The sequence below is a fragment of the Pelodiscus sinensis genome, chromosome 7, assembly GCF_052426305.1.
Source record: "Pelodiscus sinensis isolate ZL-2025 chromosome 7, ASM5242630v1, whole genome shotgun sequence".
Taxonomy (NCBI): Eukaryota; Metazoa; Chordata; order Testudines; family Trionychidae; genus Pelodiscus; species Pelodiscus sinensis.
In genome coordinates this window covers 30,479,228-30,495,144 of record NC_143058.1, presented here as the reverse complement: position 1 = coordinate 30,495,144, position 15,917 = coordinate 30,479,228, and the positions used below count along the sequence as shown (strand labels likewise).

General features: G+C 43.1%; 1 protein-coding gene across 6 annotated transcripts in view; it reads right to left on the bottom strand.

Moving 5' to 3' along the window:
- Positions 1 to 15,917, bottom strand: part of FMNL2 (formin like 2) — a 283,706-nt gene that overhangs the window by 32,729 nt on the left and 235,060 nt on the right. For all 6 annotated transcript variants that reach the window (XM_006125649.5, XM_089779725.1, XM_006125648.5 and 3 more), the window contains exons 10-14: positions 14,977 to 15,051; positions 8,936 to 9,046; positions 5,877 to 6,026; positions 2,477 to 2,578; positions 143 to 458 (exon numbers count right to left, since the gene is read on the bottom strand). In XM_006125649.5, coding sequence (XP_006125711.1) covers positions 143 to 458; positions 2,477 to 2,578; positions 5,877 to 6,026; positions 8,936 to 9,046; positions 14,977 to 15,051 — 754 coding nt within the window. The remainder of the gene's footprint in view (positions 1 to 142; positions 459 to 2,476; positions 2,579 to 5,876; positions 6,027 to 8,935; positions 9,047 to 14,976; positions 15,052 to 15,917) is intronic.

Sequence of the window (15,917 nt, the reverse complement as noted above, 5' to 3'; positions counted from 1 at the left end):
GTTCTGTGATGATGAACCTAACTTACACCCTCAAAAGAGCTCCAACCAGTGTGAGACCAGTGTTGAGTGAGGTCAGGCACACTAAGCTGTCCCATCAGCTTCCAACCTCCCCCCTGCCCCTTAGAGCCATAGGAGCTCTCACCTGTCTCAGCAGTCGGTGCTAATGGTGGTAATGGTGGTGGAGGGGGTGGCAATGGTATGGAAGACGTAGCCCCAGTCACTGGTCCCATACATGTGCCAGCTGGAGCATCTGACCCTGATGGCAGCGTCCCAGAGGCCATGGCCACAGGAAGAATAGAGATGTCACCATCCCCTTTCTTCTGAATTTTAATGGTCCCTTGCTTTTCCAGTTCATGGATCTTTTTCTCCAGGGTCGACTGCCTTTGGATGGCTTCCTCTTTTTCTTTGACCATTTTTCTCAAAGTGTGAACCTGGGTATTTGCATCTTTGTAAATTTCCTGCAGAATTGTCCAAAAGTGAAAAAGTGATTTGCCTTCGAACGACAGCACAGAACAGCACTAGCAGTACAATGACACTACAATCACTATTACTCAGTTATCAAGCATTCTGATGAGACAAATACCTCTTCATTTGCCCTAAAGAGGGCTCATTTTGCATTCTTCCCAGGTTAGCACTAAGAATTTGTACAAGGATGAGTTGTATAAGGAATCTCAACTCTGCATGCGAAAGAGCTACTAGGATAGAATGTGCGGGCTTCACTGTTAAAATATATCCCATGTACACTACTAGGATTATGTTAATCCTAAATAAGTAGTAGTATATGTTAATCTTGTGTCAGATGAATTGTGACCTTTCCTTGCTCACTCCATATTCAGTGGCTGGCTGCCTGGCCTGCCTACGAGCACAGTTGGACAGTTGGGAGAAGCAAGAACAGAGCTCTCCCCTTTTCCCTGCCAATAACTGGCAGCCGAGTTCTCAGTGGGGACCTGTACAATCGATGAACGACTTGAGGCTCATTTCCAGGAGAGGGCCCATAGGCTAACAGTGTATAGGTAGTTGCACACAATAGCATGGATAAAAACCTGTTAGAGCCTCTGAAACCTGATTTTGTCCTTCTAGCTGCCTGACTGACATTGGAGTAAAGAATTATATCCAGTGCTTTTTTTTCTTAAAAAAAAAAAAAAAAAAGTGCCAGTAACTAGGGTTTTGAAAAATTTGTCAAACAAAAAAGCCAACCAACCAAACAAGCAAAAAAACCCAAAACCAAAACAAAAAAACCCCACCACAGGCAAAAGCCGAAATGTGGCCCCTTTGATTACCATGTGTGCAAGTGCTCCCAGGGCTGGCTGGGGACTGTGCCGGGAAAAAGCAGCAAGTGCTCCCAAAAAAAGGTGACGATATGTCATACCAGTGCATACCGTCACAAAAAAAGCACTGATTATACCAGACATAATTGTTCCCATAGAACCTAATGAACATAAACAGGAAAAAAGCAGAGACTAAAGGCATCATAAAAACTAGAAAATGAAACAAATATAACTGAGTTAAAATATTAAATAGCGATTTAACCTGCCTATTGCCATTTCTTTAGCAAGACCAGCCCAACCCTATGTGGAGATTATGTGTCACATCTGCTACTAGTGTAAATTGGTGTCACTCCATTTCCTATATAACTATAATTCTCTCTCTCTCTCTCTCTCTCTCTACAATATGGATGTAAAGTGCTGCAAAGCACCTAAGATGATGTAGCTTTGGTTAACTATATATTATGAAAGTCTTGGCACCCGAATATGCTGACAACTTTTGCCTGAAACACTTTAGCTTGTTAGCCAGTCTTCATCTTGCAATGCACAAAGGCTAAAGGGCTCTGTTGAGTCACTAAAATAGATAGCTTGTTATCCTGCCCAAATAAAAGAGAGGTCCTAATTTCTTGAGAGAGAGAGAAGGAGATCTAGTGTGTGTGAGAGCAGTCAGAAGAAAGGAAGCACAGAAGCAGCCAGACTAGGGAGAAGTTTTGGGCTAATGTTTAAAATTAATTATTAATTTCTGTGTTAATGAATGCCTACCCCAGGAAGGGACGCTACACAGTCAGTGGACAGTATTTGACTGCATACAAGCATCAAACACCGCTGATGCTATGCACCCAAAGTTTGTGAAGGCTTTAACTCAGCCTGTAATTTTTACTCCATCAACTGTGTGCAAAACTATAGATGGAATTAAATGCAGATATGAATAACAAAGTTTAGAGAGCTACATGTCTGATTTGGCCATGCAAGTAGAGAGTTAAATGTCCAACCTCAGTTGTCCGCACTCACAAGTAAATCCACCTGCCATTTATTATGGGTGCAAAGTTAGCAGCCATTAAAGTTCAATTCATAAAGTCTGAATCATCTGTAAAAGTACCACAATTTGCTGTCACACTCCTATTTCACATGCTTTCATACCACATACAAAATGAAATGGAGATCTTTCTCCTGAATGTAACATCTGTCTAGAATTTCATCATCACACTTACTCGAACAACGTCCAGTTCTTTGTTTCTCTGCATAAGCTGCTTTTCCAGTTCCACAATCTTCGCCATAGCTTCATTTTCTGTGTCCTGCAGTTTTTCTGATATCTGTAATTGAAAAAATAATTATACTGAAAGTCACAGATTTCCCAAGCAACATCACTAGTGCTAGCTGGAAAAGTGGTACTCGGTAAGCTATCGACATTGGGCTGGATCCTGAAATTCTTAATCAGTACAGTGCCCACTGAAATCAATAGAAATTTTGACTGAGTAAGGACTTCATTATTTGGTCCTTGGGGAATAAAATGCATTGCTGACAGTTCTGTTAAATCTGAACATCATCTGCTAAACGTAAACAGTAGCCAACCCAATGGGACTGCAGCTATGAGTCTGCTAAAGAAGGGGACACTCTACAAAGAAAGTAAGACTTCTGGGTCACTTTGGGATAAAACAGTAAGGAAGCCATCGCTTTGCTTATAAACTGAGTTAAGTTTCATCTAGAAACTACTGAGATACAAAAACCATGGAACCACATAATGCTATTTTTGCAAAGCAGATTCAGCCTTTCTAGGGTCCATGGTTACTGTCTTTCGACAACTGTCAGATCAGATTCGCTCACTTGACAAATAAAAATGATGTTTTGGGGTTTATATAAATTGCCAACCCTACAAACTTAACTTGGGATCTCAAAGCCACACTGTAATTCTAACTGAACTAAGGTGTTATAAGTGGTAATGTACAACTGACTTCTGCATTTCTGCAAACGTCGAGGTAAAGATTCTGCAACTGGAACATATTTAACAATTCTGTTAATGTATGAACTTGGAGAATTTCAAGTCTTCATTCTCACATAGCCAAATAGATTTTGTAGTGCATACAGAAATAAAAGGCAGAAAAATGTGTTTTGGGAAATAACGAAGGCATTTATATCTCTAAACAGTCACACTTAGCAGATCTATTAAGTAAGAATATGCCATTTTTACCAAGGCATTTTTCAGAGAAAAATAACACATCAAGGGAGAGAATATTATAGTCAGTTCTAACTGACTCTTGAGAAAGAATGTATTTGTTCTACATCAAGCCAATATTCAGAATCTGGAGTGGACTTATGACAGGAATGGAGAAAAAATAACTGTGGGGGTTATTCTTTAAGTTATGGGGAAAACTGTGTTTAAAACAGGAAAGTCATATTTTCAAGACTAAAATAAATGATACCAAACATTTCTGGCATGGAAAAGCTAAAAGAAAACAGTGACTCTCAGAGTGATGCTACACTTCAATCCCCATGTGGAACACACCTGAGTCATTACCTCTTGAGGCCCTAGCAGTTTGTTTTATGAAGTCAAAATGCATATCAGTTCTCTGCTCATCTCCTTTCGGCATGATACACAGTCCTACTGCTACAGAGATTTACAATGATCCCAAATGCATGCTTCCTCAGTCTGTTTCTGCTTTACACATACTTCTTCGTGTATGTGTTGGAAATCACACAAAACTCTTACTGTACTTTTATGGCATGGAATGTTTATCCGTGCTATTCATTTGTACTGTATTGCTAAGGAATCTGCAATTTGCATGTAAATTGTTTTTTCTATCCATAACTCTATACAGACTCAGGTTGCCAAGTGATTCCATCTGGAACTGTAATTCAACTGCAACTAAGAGCTGTGGAACTATTGGAAACCATAAGCTCTAAACCACAAAGCTAGGCACATACATGCTTGATCAATGGCGAAGTTGCCACTAACAACAGGAACTATACACATGTGAAGAAGACTCTATTAAGTCCTCCAAAAGGAACCAGGCAAGTCTATCCATTGTAGACTATGTCTACATTTGGAGCTGAGAGTTTGATTCCCAGCCTAATGTCCATACTTGAGCTAGCTTTCAATGCTAAAAATAGTAGGGTAGCATCTGCAGCAGCAAGTGGCCCATATTACTGGAACTCCCTAACTATTTTAGTATACTAGCTTGATGAGAGGTAGTGCGAGCATGTCTACTCAAGATGGGAATAATAGAAATGTGGAAAGGGACATTGATAGGTCATCTAGCCCAGTCCCCTGCACTGAGAGGTAAGACAAAGAATTACCTAGACTATCTCTGATGGGTGTCCATGTACCCAGTTCTTAAAAACCTCCTATGACCAGGATTCCAGTATCTCCCTGGGTAATTTGTTCCAAGGCTTACTACCCTCACACTTAGGAAGTTTTTCTGAATGTCTAACTTAAAACTTCCTTGCTGCAATAAGTGGCTTCCAGATCACAGTACTAAGATCTTTACCATCAACATGTACCAAACATGTACATGTGATCAATACTTAAAAGTAGTGAATTCTTCAAGATGCACAGTGAGCTGTGTCCACACTGGGAAGGAAAGATGATCTTATGGTTTACTCTGGCAATCTGGTTTTAGTTTCTAGTTCTAATCCAGACTCACTGTATACCTTTCAACAAATCACTTAATCCCCATTTGCCTAAATTTGTCACGTGTAAAATAGGGATAATACTTTCCTAGCTCACACATTTGAGAGTAAATTCACTAATATTTGTGAGGTGTTCAGAGGTTATAAAGTTGGGGCTATACAACTATCTAGAGGGAGGTAGACAGACATAACACAGATTAGACCCAAACTACTAATTAATGCAATTCTGTTCTATTTAGACTCCTGTACCATAACAGTCACTGTGGTATCTGAAAAACTTGGTGTTTTCTCCCATCCCTGGCTATGGTCAAATAAAACAAGATAATCAATTACAAAAAATCTAGGAGGAAACCAATTTTCACTGAATCTGTTAAACTAGGAGCAAAGCCATCAATTAGCTAATGAGTGGAAAATATGAGAGCTAACATACATTCTTCAGTGTCTTGGTTTTCATTACAAGTTTTTTGTGCAACAATAAAAACACATGGTTATTGTTGAGGAGTAGCCACCAACAGTTGATGTCATTTGATTGTTAACATGAATGATTCTAAATTAAAGCCAGAGTCAGTTTCAAGTACGAAGAGAAGCAGCAGCCACTGCCAAGTCTCCACTGACACAAAATTGGAGGCCTCCCCACAAGAACTGCAGTAGGAGAGACTTGTCATCTCTTAAAATCTAAGGACACAAAGTGTCGTTTCCCCAAATGAGGACGCACCTCACTTAGCAGCACCTGGATCTCCACAACCAGCTGCACAAGAAACCATCCCTGACATTTTCCAAGATTCGTTCAGCTCCAGATGCCAAAACCTGCTTAATCCCTCAACAGGAAAACAGCCCAAATTACTCCTCTTATGCAGAGACTCCTTACACCCAGAGGCTCTACCTCTGTCTAAGACAGTGCTGGCAGCAAGCCCACAAATATAGTTTAAAGCATGAGCATGCAAGCTAAGAAAAGGGCAAAGATCATTTCAGCTTTGCACTAACATGAGAAATATTTTCTTCCAGTTCTTCGACTCTTTCCAAGGCTGCGTTCTTGGTTTCAGCATCTTCAAGCAAAGCCCCCACATCAAACACGTTGTCCAAGTAAGCTTGAATCTGCACCTGTAGTTTGTCACTCTCTGTGTGTTTCAGCTTCTGAAAGCCAAATGGAAAAGCAGCATTATGAAATGCATTCAATAGCATGACAAAGCCACAAATACTGAAAGGACGCAAAAACATTGCAATCAAGTTAGGGCACCATTTTCATATTTCAGAAGGGCTTACCTGTTTTTAACATAATAGAAAAATACATGCTCAATTGTACAGAGGACCCCACAAGTTTAACCCTTTAACATTAAACAGTGATTTCTTTTGTATTAATATGAGTATTTTCTTTAATGAGAGCTTAACATTGGAATATGACTCTTAACATCATATGTGCAAGAGCTAGACAGACAAGAATACCAATTGGAAGATGAACACTCATTGATGTGGCACGTAAATCTGTGACCAAGATCTACTTCTATAGTGTGGGCCTATACTGTGCTCTTCAGGAACGGGCTCACCCTGGGGTTGGTATAGAGCCACACCTCACCACTGCAGTGGGGAGCACTGGGGGACAGATGCTGTGGTCAGGGAAACAAAAAATCTCTCCTGGAACTTCCCAGCATACAGGCAGGAGCAGCCAGTTTTGCCATCTGGCACAAAGGAAGGGGCGGGGCTCTGCCTCCTTTCTACCCCCTCTGGGCTGGCTAGTGCCCCAGGAAGCAGCAGCTGATGCCTGACACCTGTAAAACACAAGGGAAAGGGTCCATGTGCTTTCCTGGCCTTGTGTACCTGTGCAGAGGTTCTGTATCTGCTCTCTTTTTGCTCTGCCTGTGCTTGAAATGAGCCCACATAATTAGAAATGTTAACCTTTGAGGTGAATTGGCATAGGTCAGGAAGAGATTGTGATGAAGTATTTTTTTGATGAACTATAGTTTTTGCACCAGCAGAAGACCATCAGTATGGAAAGGAGTGCTCGGTGTTAGTGTGTACATATTTCTGGCAGAGAGCAAAAAGTAGTGCTGGCTCTGTGATCACCGAGCAAAGCCAAAAACCAGCAGGAACAGACGAATTCCTAAGCAACAAAAATACTGTTTTCCATGTAAATGTTCCTAATAATAAAACACCAGGGGAGAGAGAAATACCTGAAGGGCAGAGGGAAGGGGACAAATGTGATATAAAAGCAGCATTATTTTTAAATCAAACATTTCCAGAAGGTGCAAGTACATCTTGAACAGTGGGGCGGAGGGGGGGGGGGGTCAGTTTCAGAAAGTGTAGCTGGGAGGCTGCAGTAACACAAAATGCTTTCAACATCCCTCTTCATGAAGGCTGATAGACCACAAAGTTCTATCAGAAAAAGATACACAAATTGCAAATGGCAATTTGTGTATCTTTTTCCACTTTTCTTCCTAAAGAGGCTTTTCCAATCATTGGTCCGTCTACACTGGGCCAAATGTCGGGAAAAAAGCCTCTTTTGGAACATCCCTTCTTCCTCACAGAATGAGATTTACAACGATGCCGAAAAAACACGTCTGCTTTTCTGACATTTTTTTTCCTTGAACGCAGCAAAGCTTTTCTGGGATATCTCTGGTATCCCAGAAAAACTTTGCAGTCTAGATGTACCCAAAGAAATCTGCAAGCAGCCCTCACATCTCCAGAAGTGAGCAGTACCAGCCAATTAAAGCACTGGGGGATGGACTGAGGCAGTGGATCCATGTTATTGCTTCTGCTGTTAGGGCTTCTGAGGAACTTAGAACACTGGAAAGCTGCCCTCCGACCAGCGGTGGATATAGGGCAGGGCGAGCAGGGCAGCTGCCCGGGCCTCGCGCTTCAATAGGCCCCACACCAGCGCCAGGGGCAGACTGGCCTGGCGGGATACCGGGAATTTCCCAGTGGGCCATCCGCCGAAGGGCTGGCCGGCGGCTGCTGGAGGAGGAAGGGGAGGATTGTGGCAGGGCGCCGCAGCCCCGCACTTTTGAAATTCCCCGGCACTGGACAGTACGGGCCACAGGGGGCCAAGGGAGCGCCTGCACAGCATGCTGAAACGCTGCGCAACAGCTGAGAGGGGAGAAGCCCGGGCGTGGCGAGGCATGACGCCACGGCCCGGGACTTACGGTTCAGCACGTGGCCTGGAGCCTGGGCTGGGGCCGCGGCCGCCCTGCACACTGGAAGGCAGAAGGTGTATGGCAGAGAAAGGGGCTTGTGCTGAGGGGAGGGGGGCAGGTCAGGAGAAGAAAGAGGAGGAGACACAAATGCCAGGGGGCCAAGTGGAGACAATGAGGAAAAGGGCAGGAGGGGAGGTGTTAGTGGGAAAGGGGACAGGATGATGCTGGGAGAGGAGAGGGTAAGGGCATTGGGGACTAAAGGGGGAGATGCTGGGAGAAGGCTTGAAAGGAGGGGTGGGCGTGAGGAAGGCGGGATGGAGCAAGCCATGTGTGAGGGCACAGGGGCATGAGGAGAATGGGGGCAGAGGGTGGTGAGGGGGTGGGCATCAGGGAAAAAGAGGGCAAAGGGCACAGGGGCAGTGAGGGAAGGGAGAGGCACCAGGAGGGTGCAGGGGTAAGGGAAGGTGCAGGTACCAGGGAATTCTGGGGGTGAAGCAGAAGGGCAGACACCTGCAGGGGAGGGACCAGCACCAGGAGGAGAGCGGCAGGGCAGGTGTGTAGAGCGAGGTGTTAGGATAGGGGATGAGGAGGGGGTAGCTCACATGATCAGTGTGGGGCTACTGGAGGAGTGGGCACGGGGGGGGGCCTTTTTTCTGTTTTTTCTCCAAAGGGGGGGCCCCGCGATATTGTGCTGCCCTGGGCCCTGCAAAACTCTCATCCACCCCTGCCTCCGACAATGGTATCCCAGGAGAGAAATTAGAGGTGAACTCTCCAGGATGGAGTGGCACTTGCTGGCAGAGAGAAGTATAATCTGCAATTCTCTGACCTAGAAGAGAGCCCAGTTGTCATTCAAGCCATGCAGAGAGTGGCACTATACAAATCATTCCAGTAACAGAAAAACGAGGCCATACTCACATCCAAATATTCATCCAAGCCTAATTTTGTAAATTCATACTGGAGATGAACTCTGAAATTCATGTCCTCTACTGAATGGACTACAATGTTGATGAACTGCATACACGCTACCTGTAAGGAACAATCATCACAGACTGAAAATGTGACAACATATAGTGCTTTATACAGAAAACTAGGATTTGTCACATTGCATACAAGTATTTAAAGACAGTTCTCCTCCCTTCTATCCATAGATAATAGTTTGTGCTTCAGATAGTGAAGGAAAAAATCCACTATAAACCTGGCCAATTGAACAACAGATTGTGTGTGTCAGGCTACATGCCTTTGTTATATCACCTAAAGCACAAGATTTGGGGCTTGATCCTAAAATTAGCAAAGTCAAAATAAGGACTCCCATTAACTTCCATGGGGATTGATTCAGGCCCTCTATTTTGACCAACATTACTACTGATGCAATTCTCATATTTACCAATATGGAAACTCTGGCTTTCTTCTAAGAGTCACATTTTTTGTTTAAAGTACTGGATCTTGGCTTACAAAGTGTTTGTTTATCCTGATAAATGTAATATCTGTGGTGCTTAGCTTTATTATTCCCTTTAAACTGTCCACAGGAGTAAAATGTTTTCCAAGCAATAGTTAGAGATTGTCTATCCACCGTTAGATTTCCATCTTGACTACAGAAGTAATTTAATGAGCTCTTGAGATGAAAACAATGCCATTTTCAAATGAAGGCCACATTTCTTTCCTTTAATAATGATACATGCATTTTGTTCTGCAACTTGCTGGCACTGTTAAATTACATTACCTGACTGGGCATTTCAAACGGAAGGTGCCTTGTTATTATTCTTGGAGATTTCAATAGGGTTGCCAGATGGTTTCCCCAAAAATACCAAAAACACAGACTAAAAATTTGTCGAGAAAAAAACAAACAAACAAGCACCCCCACCGAACACACACCCTGTGTGGCTACTATCAAGAGCCACCAAGCTGAGAACAAAGGGGCTCTTGATAGTAGCCTCCTGCTACCCAAAGCAAAGAGAGGCAGACCCTGGGACAACACAATGGCAGGGTGGGGCGGGGCGGGGGGGGGGTTAACCATGAATAGGAAGGTGACTCCCCCATAGCCAGGTCTTTTGGTGTCCCAGTGGGAAGAAGCAGAAATTCCACCAGTCAGTTTTGGCGGAGAGCCCACGGAAAGCGCCTAAACGCAACTACAAAGTACCTGCAGGCTTCTCTCCTGGACTATGGCGCCACAATGCACTTGAATAGCGCTCAGGAGCAGGGACAGGGCTTCTTCTCCTCCCCAAGGTGTCACTCCTCCTCAGATGCAATCAGCTGAGGGCTCCCAGCACCGATTGCACCCCGTCTCCCAGCCAATCCTCCCGCCCCCACCTGGCTTCTGCATGCAACCAGAAGCTCCCAGCACCAATTGCGGCCCCGCCTCCTAGCCTGGGACTCCTTCTGGTTGCATGCTTCCGACCAGTGCCCAGCCGGAAAAACAGAAAATACCGGACACTGCATGTATATTTTTTACCAAACAGAGGATGCAAAAACCGGACTGTCCAGTAGAATACAGACACCTGACAACTCTAGATTTCAAGCATTACTCAGCATATGAACTAACATAGTCACAATGAAAGAAACAAAAATGCTCCCAAGCCATATGGTCTGGAACTATCCCTACAGTAGTTCAGTAAGGCTATGTCTACATGTGACATGGCGTCCCGGCCCCACACTGGCCAAGGGGAGGCTAACCAGGCCTGCTGGGCTGAGAAGGCCCCTACCCCGCAGCCTTGCTGGTCATGCTCTAACTGCAGGCCTGGTATAAAGGCCAAAGAAGCAGCTCAGTTGGGGCTGACGTCCGAAGGGGAAGAAGCTCCTGCTAGAGCACAGGAGCAGCTGCCCTGGCTGTTGGAGCCCGAAGTGCCACCCCAGCCAGACCTACAGCCATAACCACCACGCCCACCATGGCTTGCATTTCACCACATAGTTAACGGAGAATCCTTTTCATGATCTTTTTCTGGTTGACATCAAGCTGAAGGCAAGTAGCTGTAGAAATCTCTTTTGATTATGTTCAATTATAACTTGAATTATTACTCAAGCTTTAACAACGCATCCTGGAGCCCTGATTTTTTCAAATAATTTTTTATCATCCTGCCATAACTGACTTGTGTTTTGTTAACGAACCTTTGGCACATGTTACAAACTCAACTACTCTCACAGTACAGGGGAGGAGGTTCAGCAATCCAAAATGCAAGAACCCTCCACACTGGCTCTATCTTGTATGGCCTAGCTTCCCCCCACAATCCCAAAGCATATTTGTCAAAGGCTGTTTTTAACAGCATGTGGAGGTAGTCAGAACCAGGATTCAATCTGTCAAACCATCTGTCATTAATTTTTTATCTTTCTGTTGCAGGCCAGTCAAGTATTTAATCACTGAGGAAAAGTAGGTGGAAACAACCCAAGGACACATATTTTATTAGTATTGGGCCAGTTCTTGACAATCCTTACTCAGAGCCATCTCTGCTATTTCAACCAAATTTCAATACTGACTTCAATGATGATCTCTAAAAATTTAATGGCTCAATTTACTTGAGGGATGGGAGAAGAGAGGCATGGATCACTGCTCACATCACACTCCCTTCCAGTACCCAGAGACAACCAGCCCCACTTTGAGAGAGCACAGTGGGATGGTGCAATGAGGGGCAGGTAGGCATAAATGGGACCGAACAAGAACTTCATGATTGAGTCCCTAATGCATAGTCAGTTACATAGGGCCATAACTATTTAAAGCAGCCAATATAACATAGAAAAGACACCCTCTTCCCCTTACAGCATGCAACTTCATAAGTGTCGACTTGGGCAGTATTTTATTTTTATTGGTAAATCTCAATAAGCATCAATTTCACCATATACGCACATAAAATTTTCCATCGATAATAACTCAAGTTTACAGACATGCAACATAAGAAAAATGATTCTGGAGAAATTATTAGCATTTGACTTAAGGGTATTTATTTACTTTGTATATTTTGACATGTGATGTTGTCAATCTGGGTTTTAAAAAAGTTAAAGCTTTAACTTTTTTATCTCAAAATCTACTGCAATTAAATAATTATCATCTGATTCCTTCATTGTCTGGCCACCCCCATATTTTTCTGCAACTGTGAAAATTTTAAATAGATAAAAAATGAAAAAAACTTTAAAGTTCATAATTTTGCACAATTGTAAAAATTTCAATTCATAAAAATCTTCTGAAAATGCTTGAAAATAAAAATTGATGTTTTCTCTTGAAATTATGAAAAAATACAAATTTAATTCTGCCCAGCCTGAATATATATTCATAAAAGTTTGATAACATTGGCTACTTCCCAATGGGCTATGAAAGCAGGTGGGTCACATGGTTCTGTCTTCTTGTTTCCAGATTCTCAACTAGAGCAAAAGATGCTAAAAATACCCTGACTATGGCCCTGATATTACTTTTTCATGTATGCAATTGCTGGAGTCATTACAGGCTGTGAGGGGCAACCTAGGCCAGTGAGTGGGCATCATGAGTGGCTTCTTTCATCTCAATGGGCCACAAGATTGTGGAATCAAGATGGTCTCCTGGGGTAGGGTAGTTTTGCTATCTATGCTTATGTACCTAGAATTGTGGCATGTGCTGACTGAACCAAAGCAGCACTAGGATTGGATGTGGAGGGAGCGTGCACCTCTCACAATCAATGTTGTGTGCAATCAGCACGCACCGCACTTCACATGCCCTTTGCTTTCTGTGCATGTCACTTTAGTATTACCAATAGGAAAATAAATCCACACGGGTGGAAACCAGCAGAATCTGGCAACCCGGTGCCTGTGCAATGGCAACAAAATGCCTTACGGGCCACACTGAAAACCCTGACAGATGGCCCATGGGCTAAAGGTTGCCCACCACTGTATTACAGGCATATTATACTATGAACGGGTAGGGATATTGCCCTTGTGACTATCCATAAGCCAAATCTTTGTATTAAGCTAGTGCCAAAAATGTGACAACAGTTGAAAATATTTAATCTATACGCTGCCTACTCCAACGTGGCCCTGGTCCCTCCCTGGTACTCCAGGTGCCTCTCAAATACCACTAACAAAGAGCAACAACAATAATATTGTATACCACAGAGCGCTCCATCACCCTAGTATAGTTACTATAGATTTTGCTTTGGCTTCAATAGGAGAAAGCAGCCACAAAATTTTGTTTACTGCACAAGCCCAAAGACCATAGTTTAAACATTCTTTACTGGGCATCATGTTCTGTTGTTTTTTAAGAACCCAGGTTTCAAAAGAAGCAGAAGGCTCATTGGATTAGTAATAAACAATTTTGTTTTTACTTATCCACACTGGCTACGTCTACACTGGCCCCTTTTCCGAAAGGGGCATGTTAATTTCACAGGTCGTAATAGGGAAATCCGCGGGGGATTTAAATATCCCCCGCGGCATTTAAATAAAAATGTCCGCCGCTTTTTTCCGGCTTTTAGAAAAGCCGGAAAAGAGCGTCTACACTGGCCCCGATCCTCCGGAAAAAAAGCCCTGTTCCGGAGGATCTCTTATTCCTACTTCGAAGTAGGAATAAGAGATCCTCCGGAAAAGGGCTTTTTTCCGGAGGATCGGGGCCAGTGTAGACGCTCTTTTCCGGCTTTTCTAAAAGCCGGAAAAAAGCGGCGGACATTTTTATTTAAATGCCGCGGGGGATATTTAAATCCCCCGCGGATTTCCCTATTACGACCTGTGAAATTAACATGCCCCTTTCGGAAAAGGGGCCAGTGTAGACGTAGCCCAGGAGTTTGCCCCACATTTGTAGTGGCTGGAAATCATTGCCATGATGATGAAGTTCAAACCCTATGTGAAATGCCAGGCTTGAAAGGCAAGGCTTGAATGGGCACAGGCACAGAACTATCTTCTCATCCCAAAAAGTGGATTATTAGGTACATTTGAGGCAAACTGTCTTTTTCTGAAACTTGCAATAGCGATGCCTGTGTTGTGCCTGTTCTTTGCAATGCAAGAGCTGGAGTTTGGCAGGGATGGGTACCAATGCACTCTTCCGCTATGTTTCTATTTTCTCTCCTGTTTCAGGGGAAGTGGTGTCTGAATATGCTCAAGTGAAATGAGGAACCAATAATGGTAAAAACTAGTGTTATATTTATCTACAGAGGACAACAACTGCAATGAGTCTTGGCCATACTTCCCAGTCATAAGCTCTGATCTGAAGGGTGTTTGAGGATGTTGGCATGTTTACACTATACACATATTGGATTTCAGATATTTACTATTCTCCCACCCAGTTACAGTGCACACTACTACAAACAAGTGCTCCAATTATGCTGCCAATGATCTCACATATGACGTTATAGTAGCAGACATTTTTGTAAAAGCCCTTCCACTATATCAAAAGTGTCCAAATTTTCTATTACGAAGGATCATCTGGGCCCCTGGTAAGTTGCTAAAAGGTAGAAATTAAACTAGACAAAAGGGAGCACACTGAAGCAAACTTTATCTCTAACATGTAGGTGGACCTTGTAGCCAATTGCCAGCTTTATTATTAAATACATGGTGTCAAAGTAGCACAGAAAGGCCCCAACTGTGATTACGACCCCACTGAACACAAGCTCTAAAACTATATATACACAAAGTAAGCAACTGTCCCCGCCGTAAGAGTTTACAATCTGAACAGACAATGGTAGACCAAGGTCAGAAGGGGAGACAGAGGCACAGGGAATCTCACAGAACATCACTGGAGTAGCTGGGATTAGAATACTGTATTCCAAGTCCCAGACTGATGCTCTATTGAGCAGTCCACACATACAGCCTATAAGTACAGTAGCCAATAACACAGCTTAAGAGTATCAATAATAAAATTTGAGCAAAGTAAAAAATGGAAGCTACATAAGTTTGAAGATACTCAACACGTAATTAACAGAAACATACATGTAAGCCCCAAAGGAGTATGGGGGAACAGGAAAGGACATAGGAAAATAGTATTTAAGTTTACTAATGACAATAAGACTTACCATGAAGTCTATATTGTTGTCTTCATTTCGAAAGTGTTCCATCAACTTCTCAAAGCGCTGTTTCTCTCCACAAACCTGCAGAGGAATCACAGAACAGCTGTTACACAACCACCCACTAGAGGGAGTGCTAAAAACATGAAAACCGAGCTTACATGCTTATTCACAATCCTTTTTGAACCAATGGTCTTTTTCCTTATTCTGACTATTTTCTTCATGACAAGTCTCGCTGCACAAACATTTTTGATCCTTCAAACTCTGAGTATCAGCTGTGCTGCAAGTCGCCAGAATCAGAACCCAGGCTTAATTATAAAAGAATTCTTTGCATGTTTCCTTGCCCTTCATAAAATTAGGCCAGATTGTCGGCTGACATAAACTGGTGTGATTAGTGATTTCGAGGACAGCGGAACGATGGCAGTTTACAGCAGAGAAGGATGTAGCCCTCTAGCCAGTTTACTAACCAGTCATGTTAGATTCTTTCCCTTCCCACCACCCCAATACATTTGAATATGATGAGATGCAGCAGAAGATCAAATTACACAGTGAAAAACTATGAATATTATCCTCCTTCCAATTCAGAAGTGATGGAAGTCAAACACTGCTAAGTCTGTGTAAATGTTAGCTGGTGTGGCTAACATGGCAAAAGACGTAACAACTGGGCTGATGGCAGGAAAAAGCAAATAACAAAAGGGAGAGAGAATCTGTGAGATAAAGAAGGCCTCAGTATTATTTTATATCCTCTCCTAACTTTCTGTTACTTTTCCAGTTTTTATCCCAGTCTCCTGACTCCTCGGCATATAAATGGCTTATACCAACATGCAGCCGCACGTGTACAATGTACAACAGTTGTAACACAATAAGTAAGTTAAAGAGTGAAGGAAGCTGGAGTGACTGAGCGCTGCAATCATAATGAGGAAGACACACCTGGGTTACTAGAAAGATCC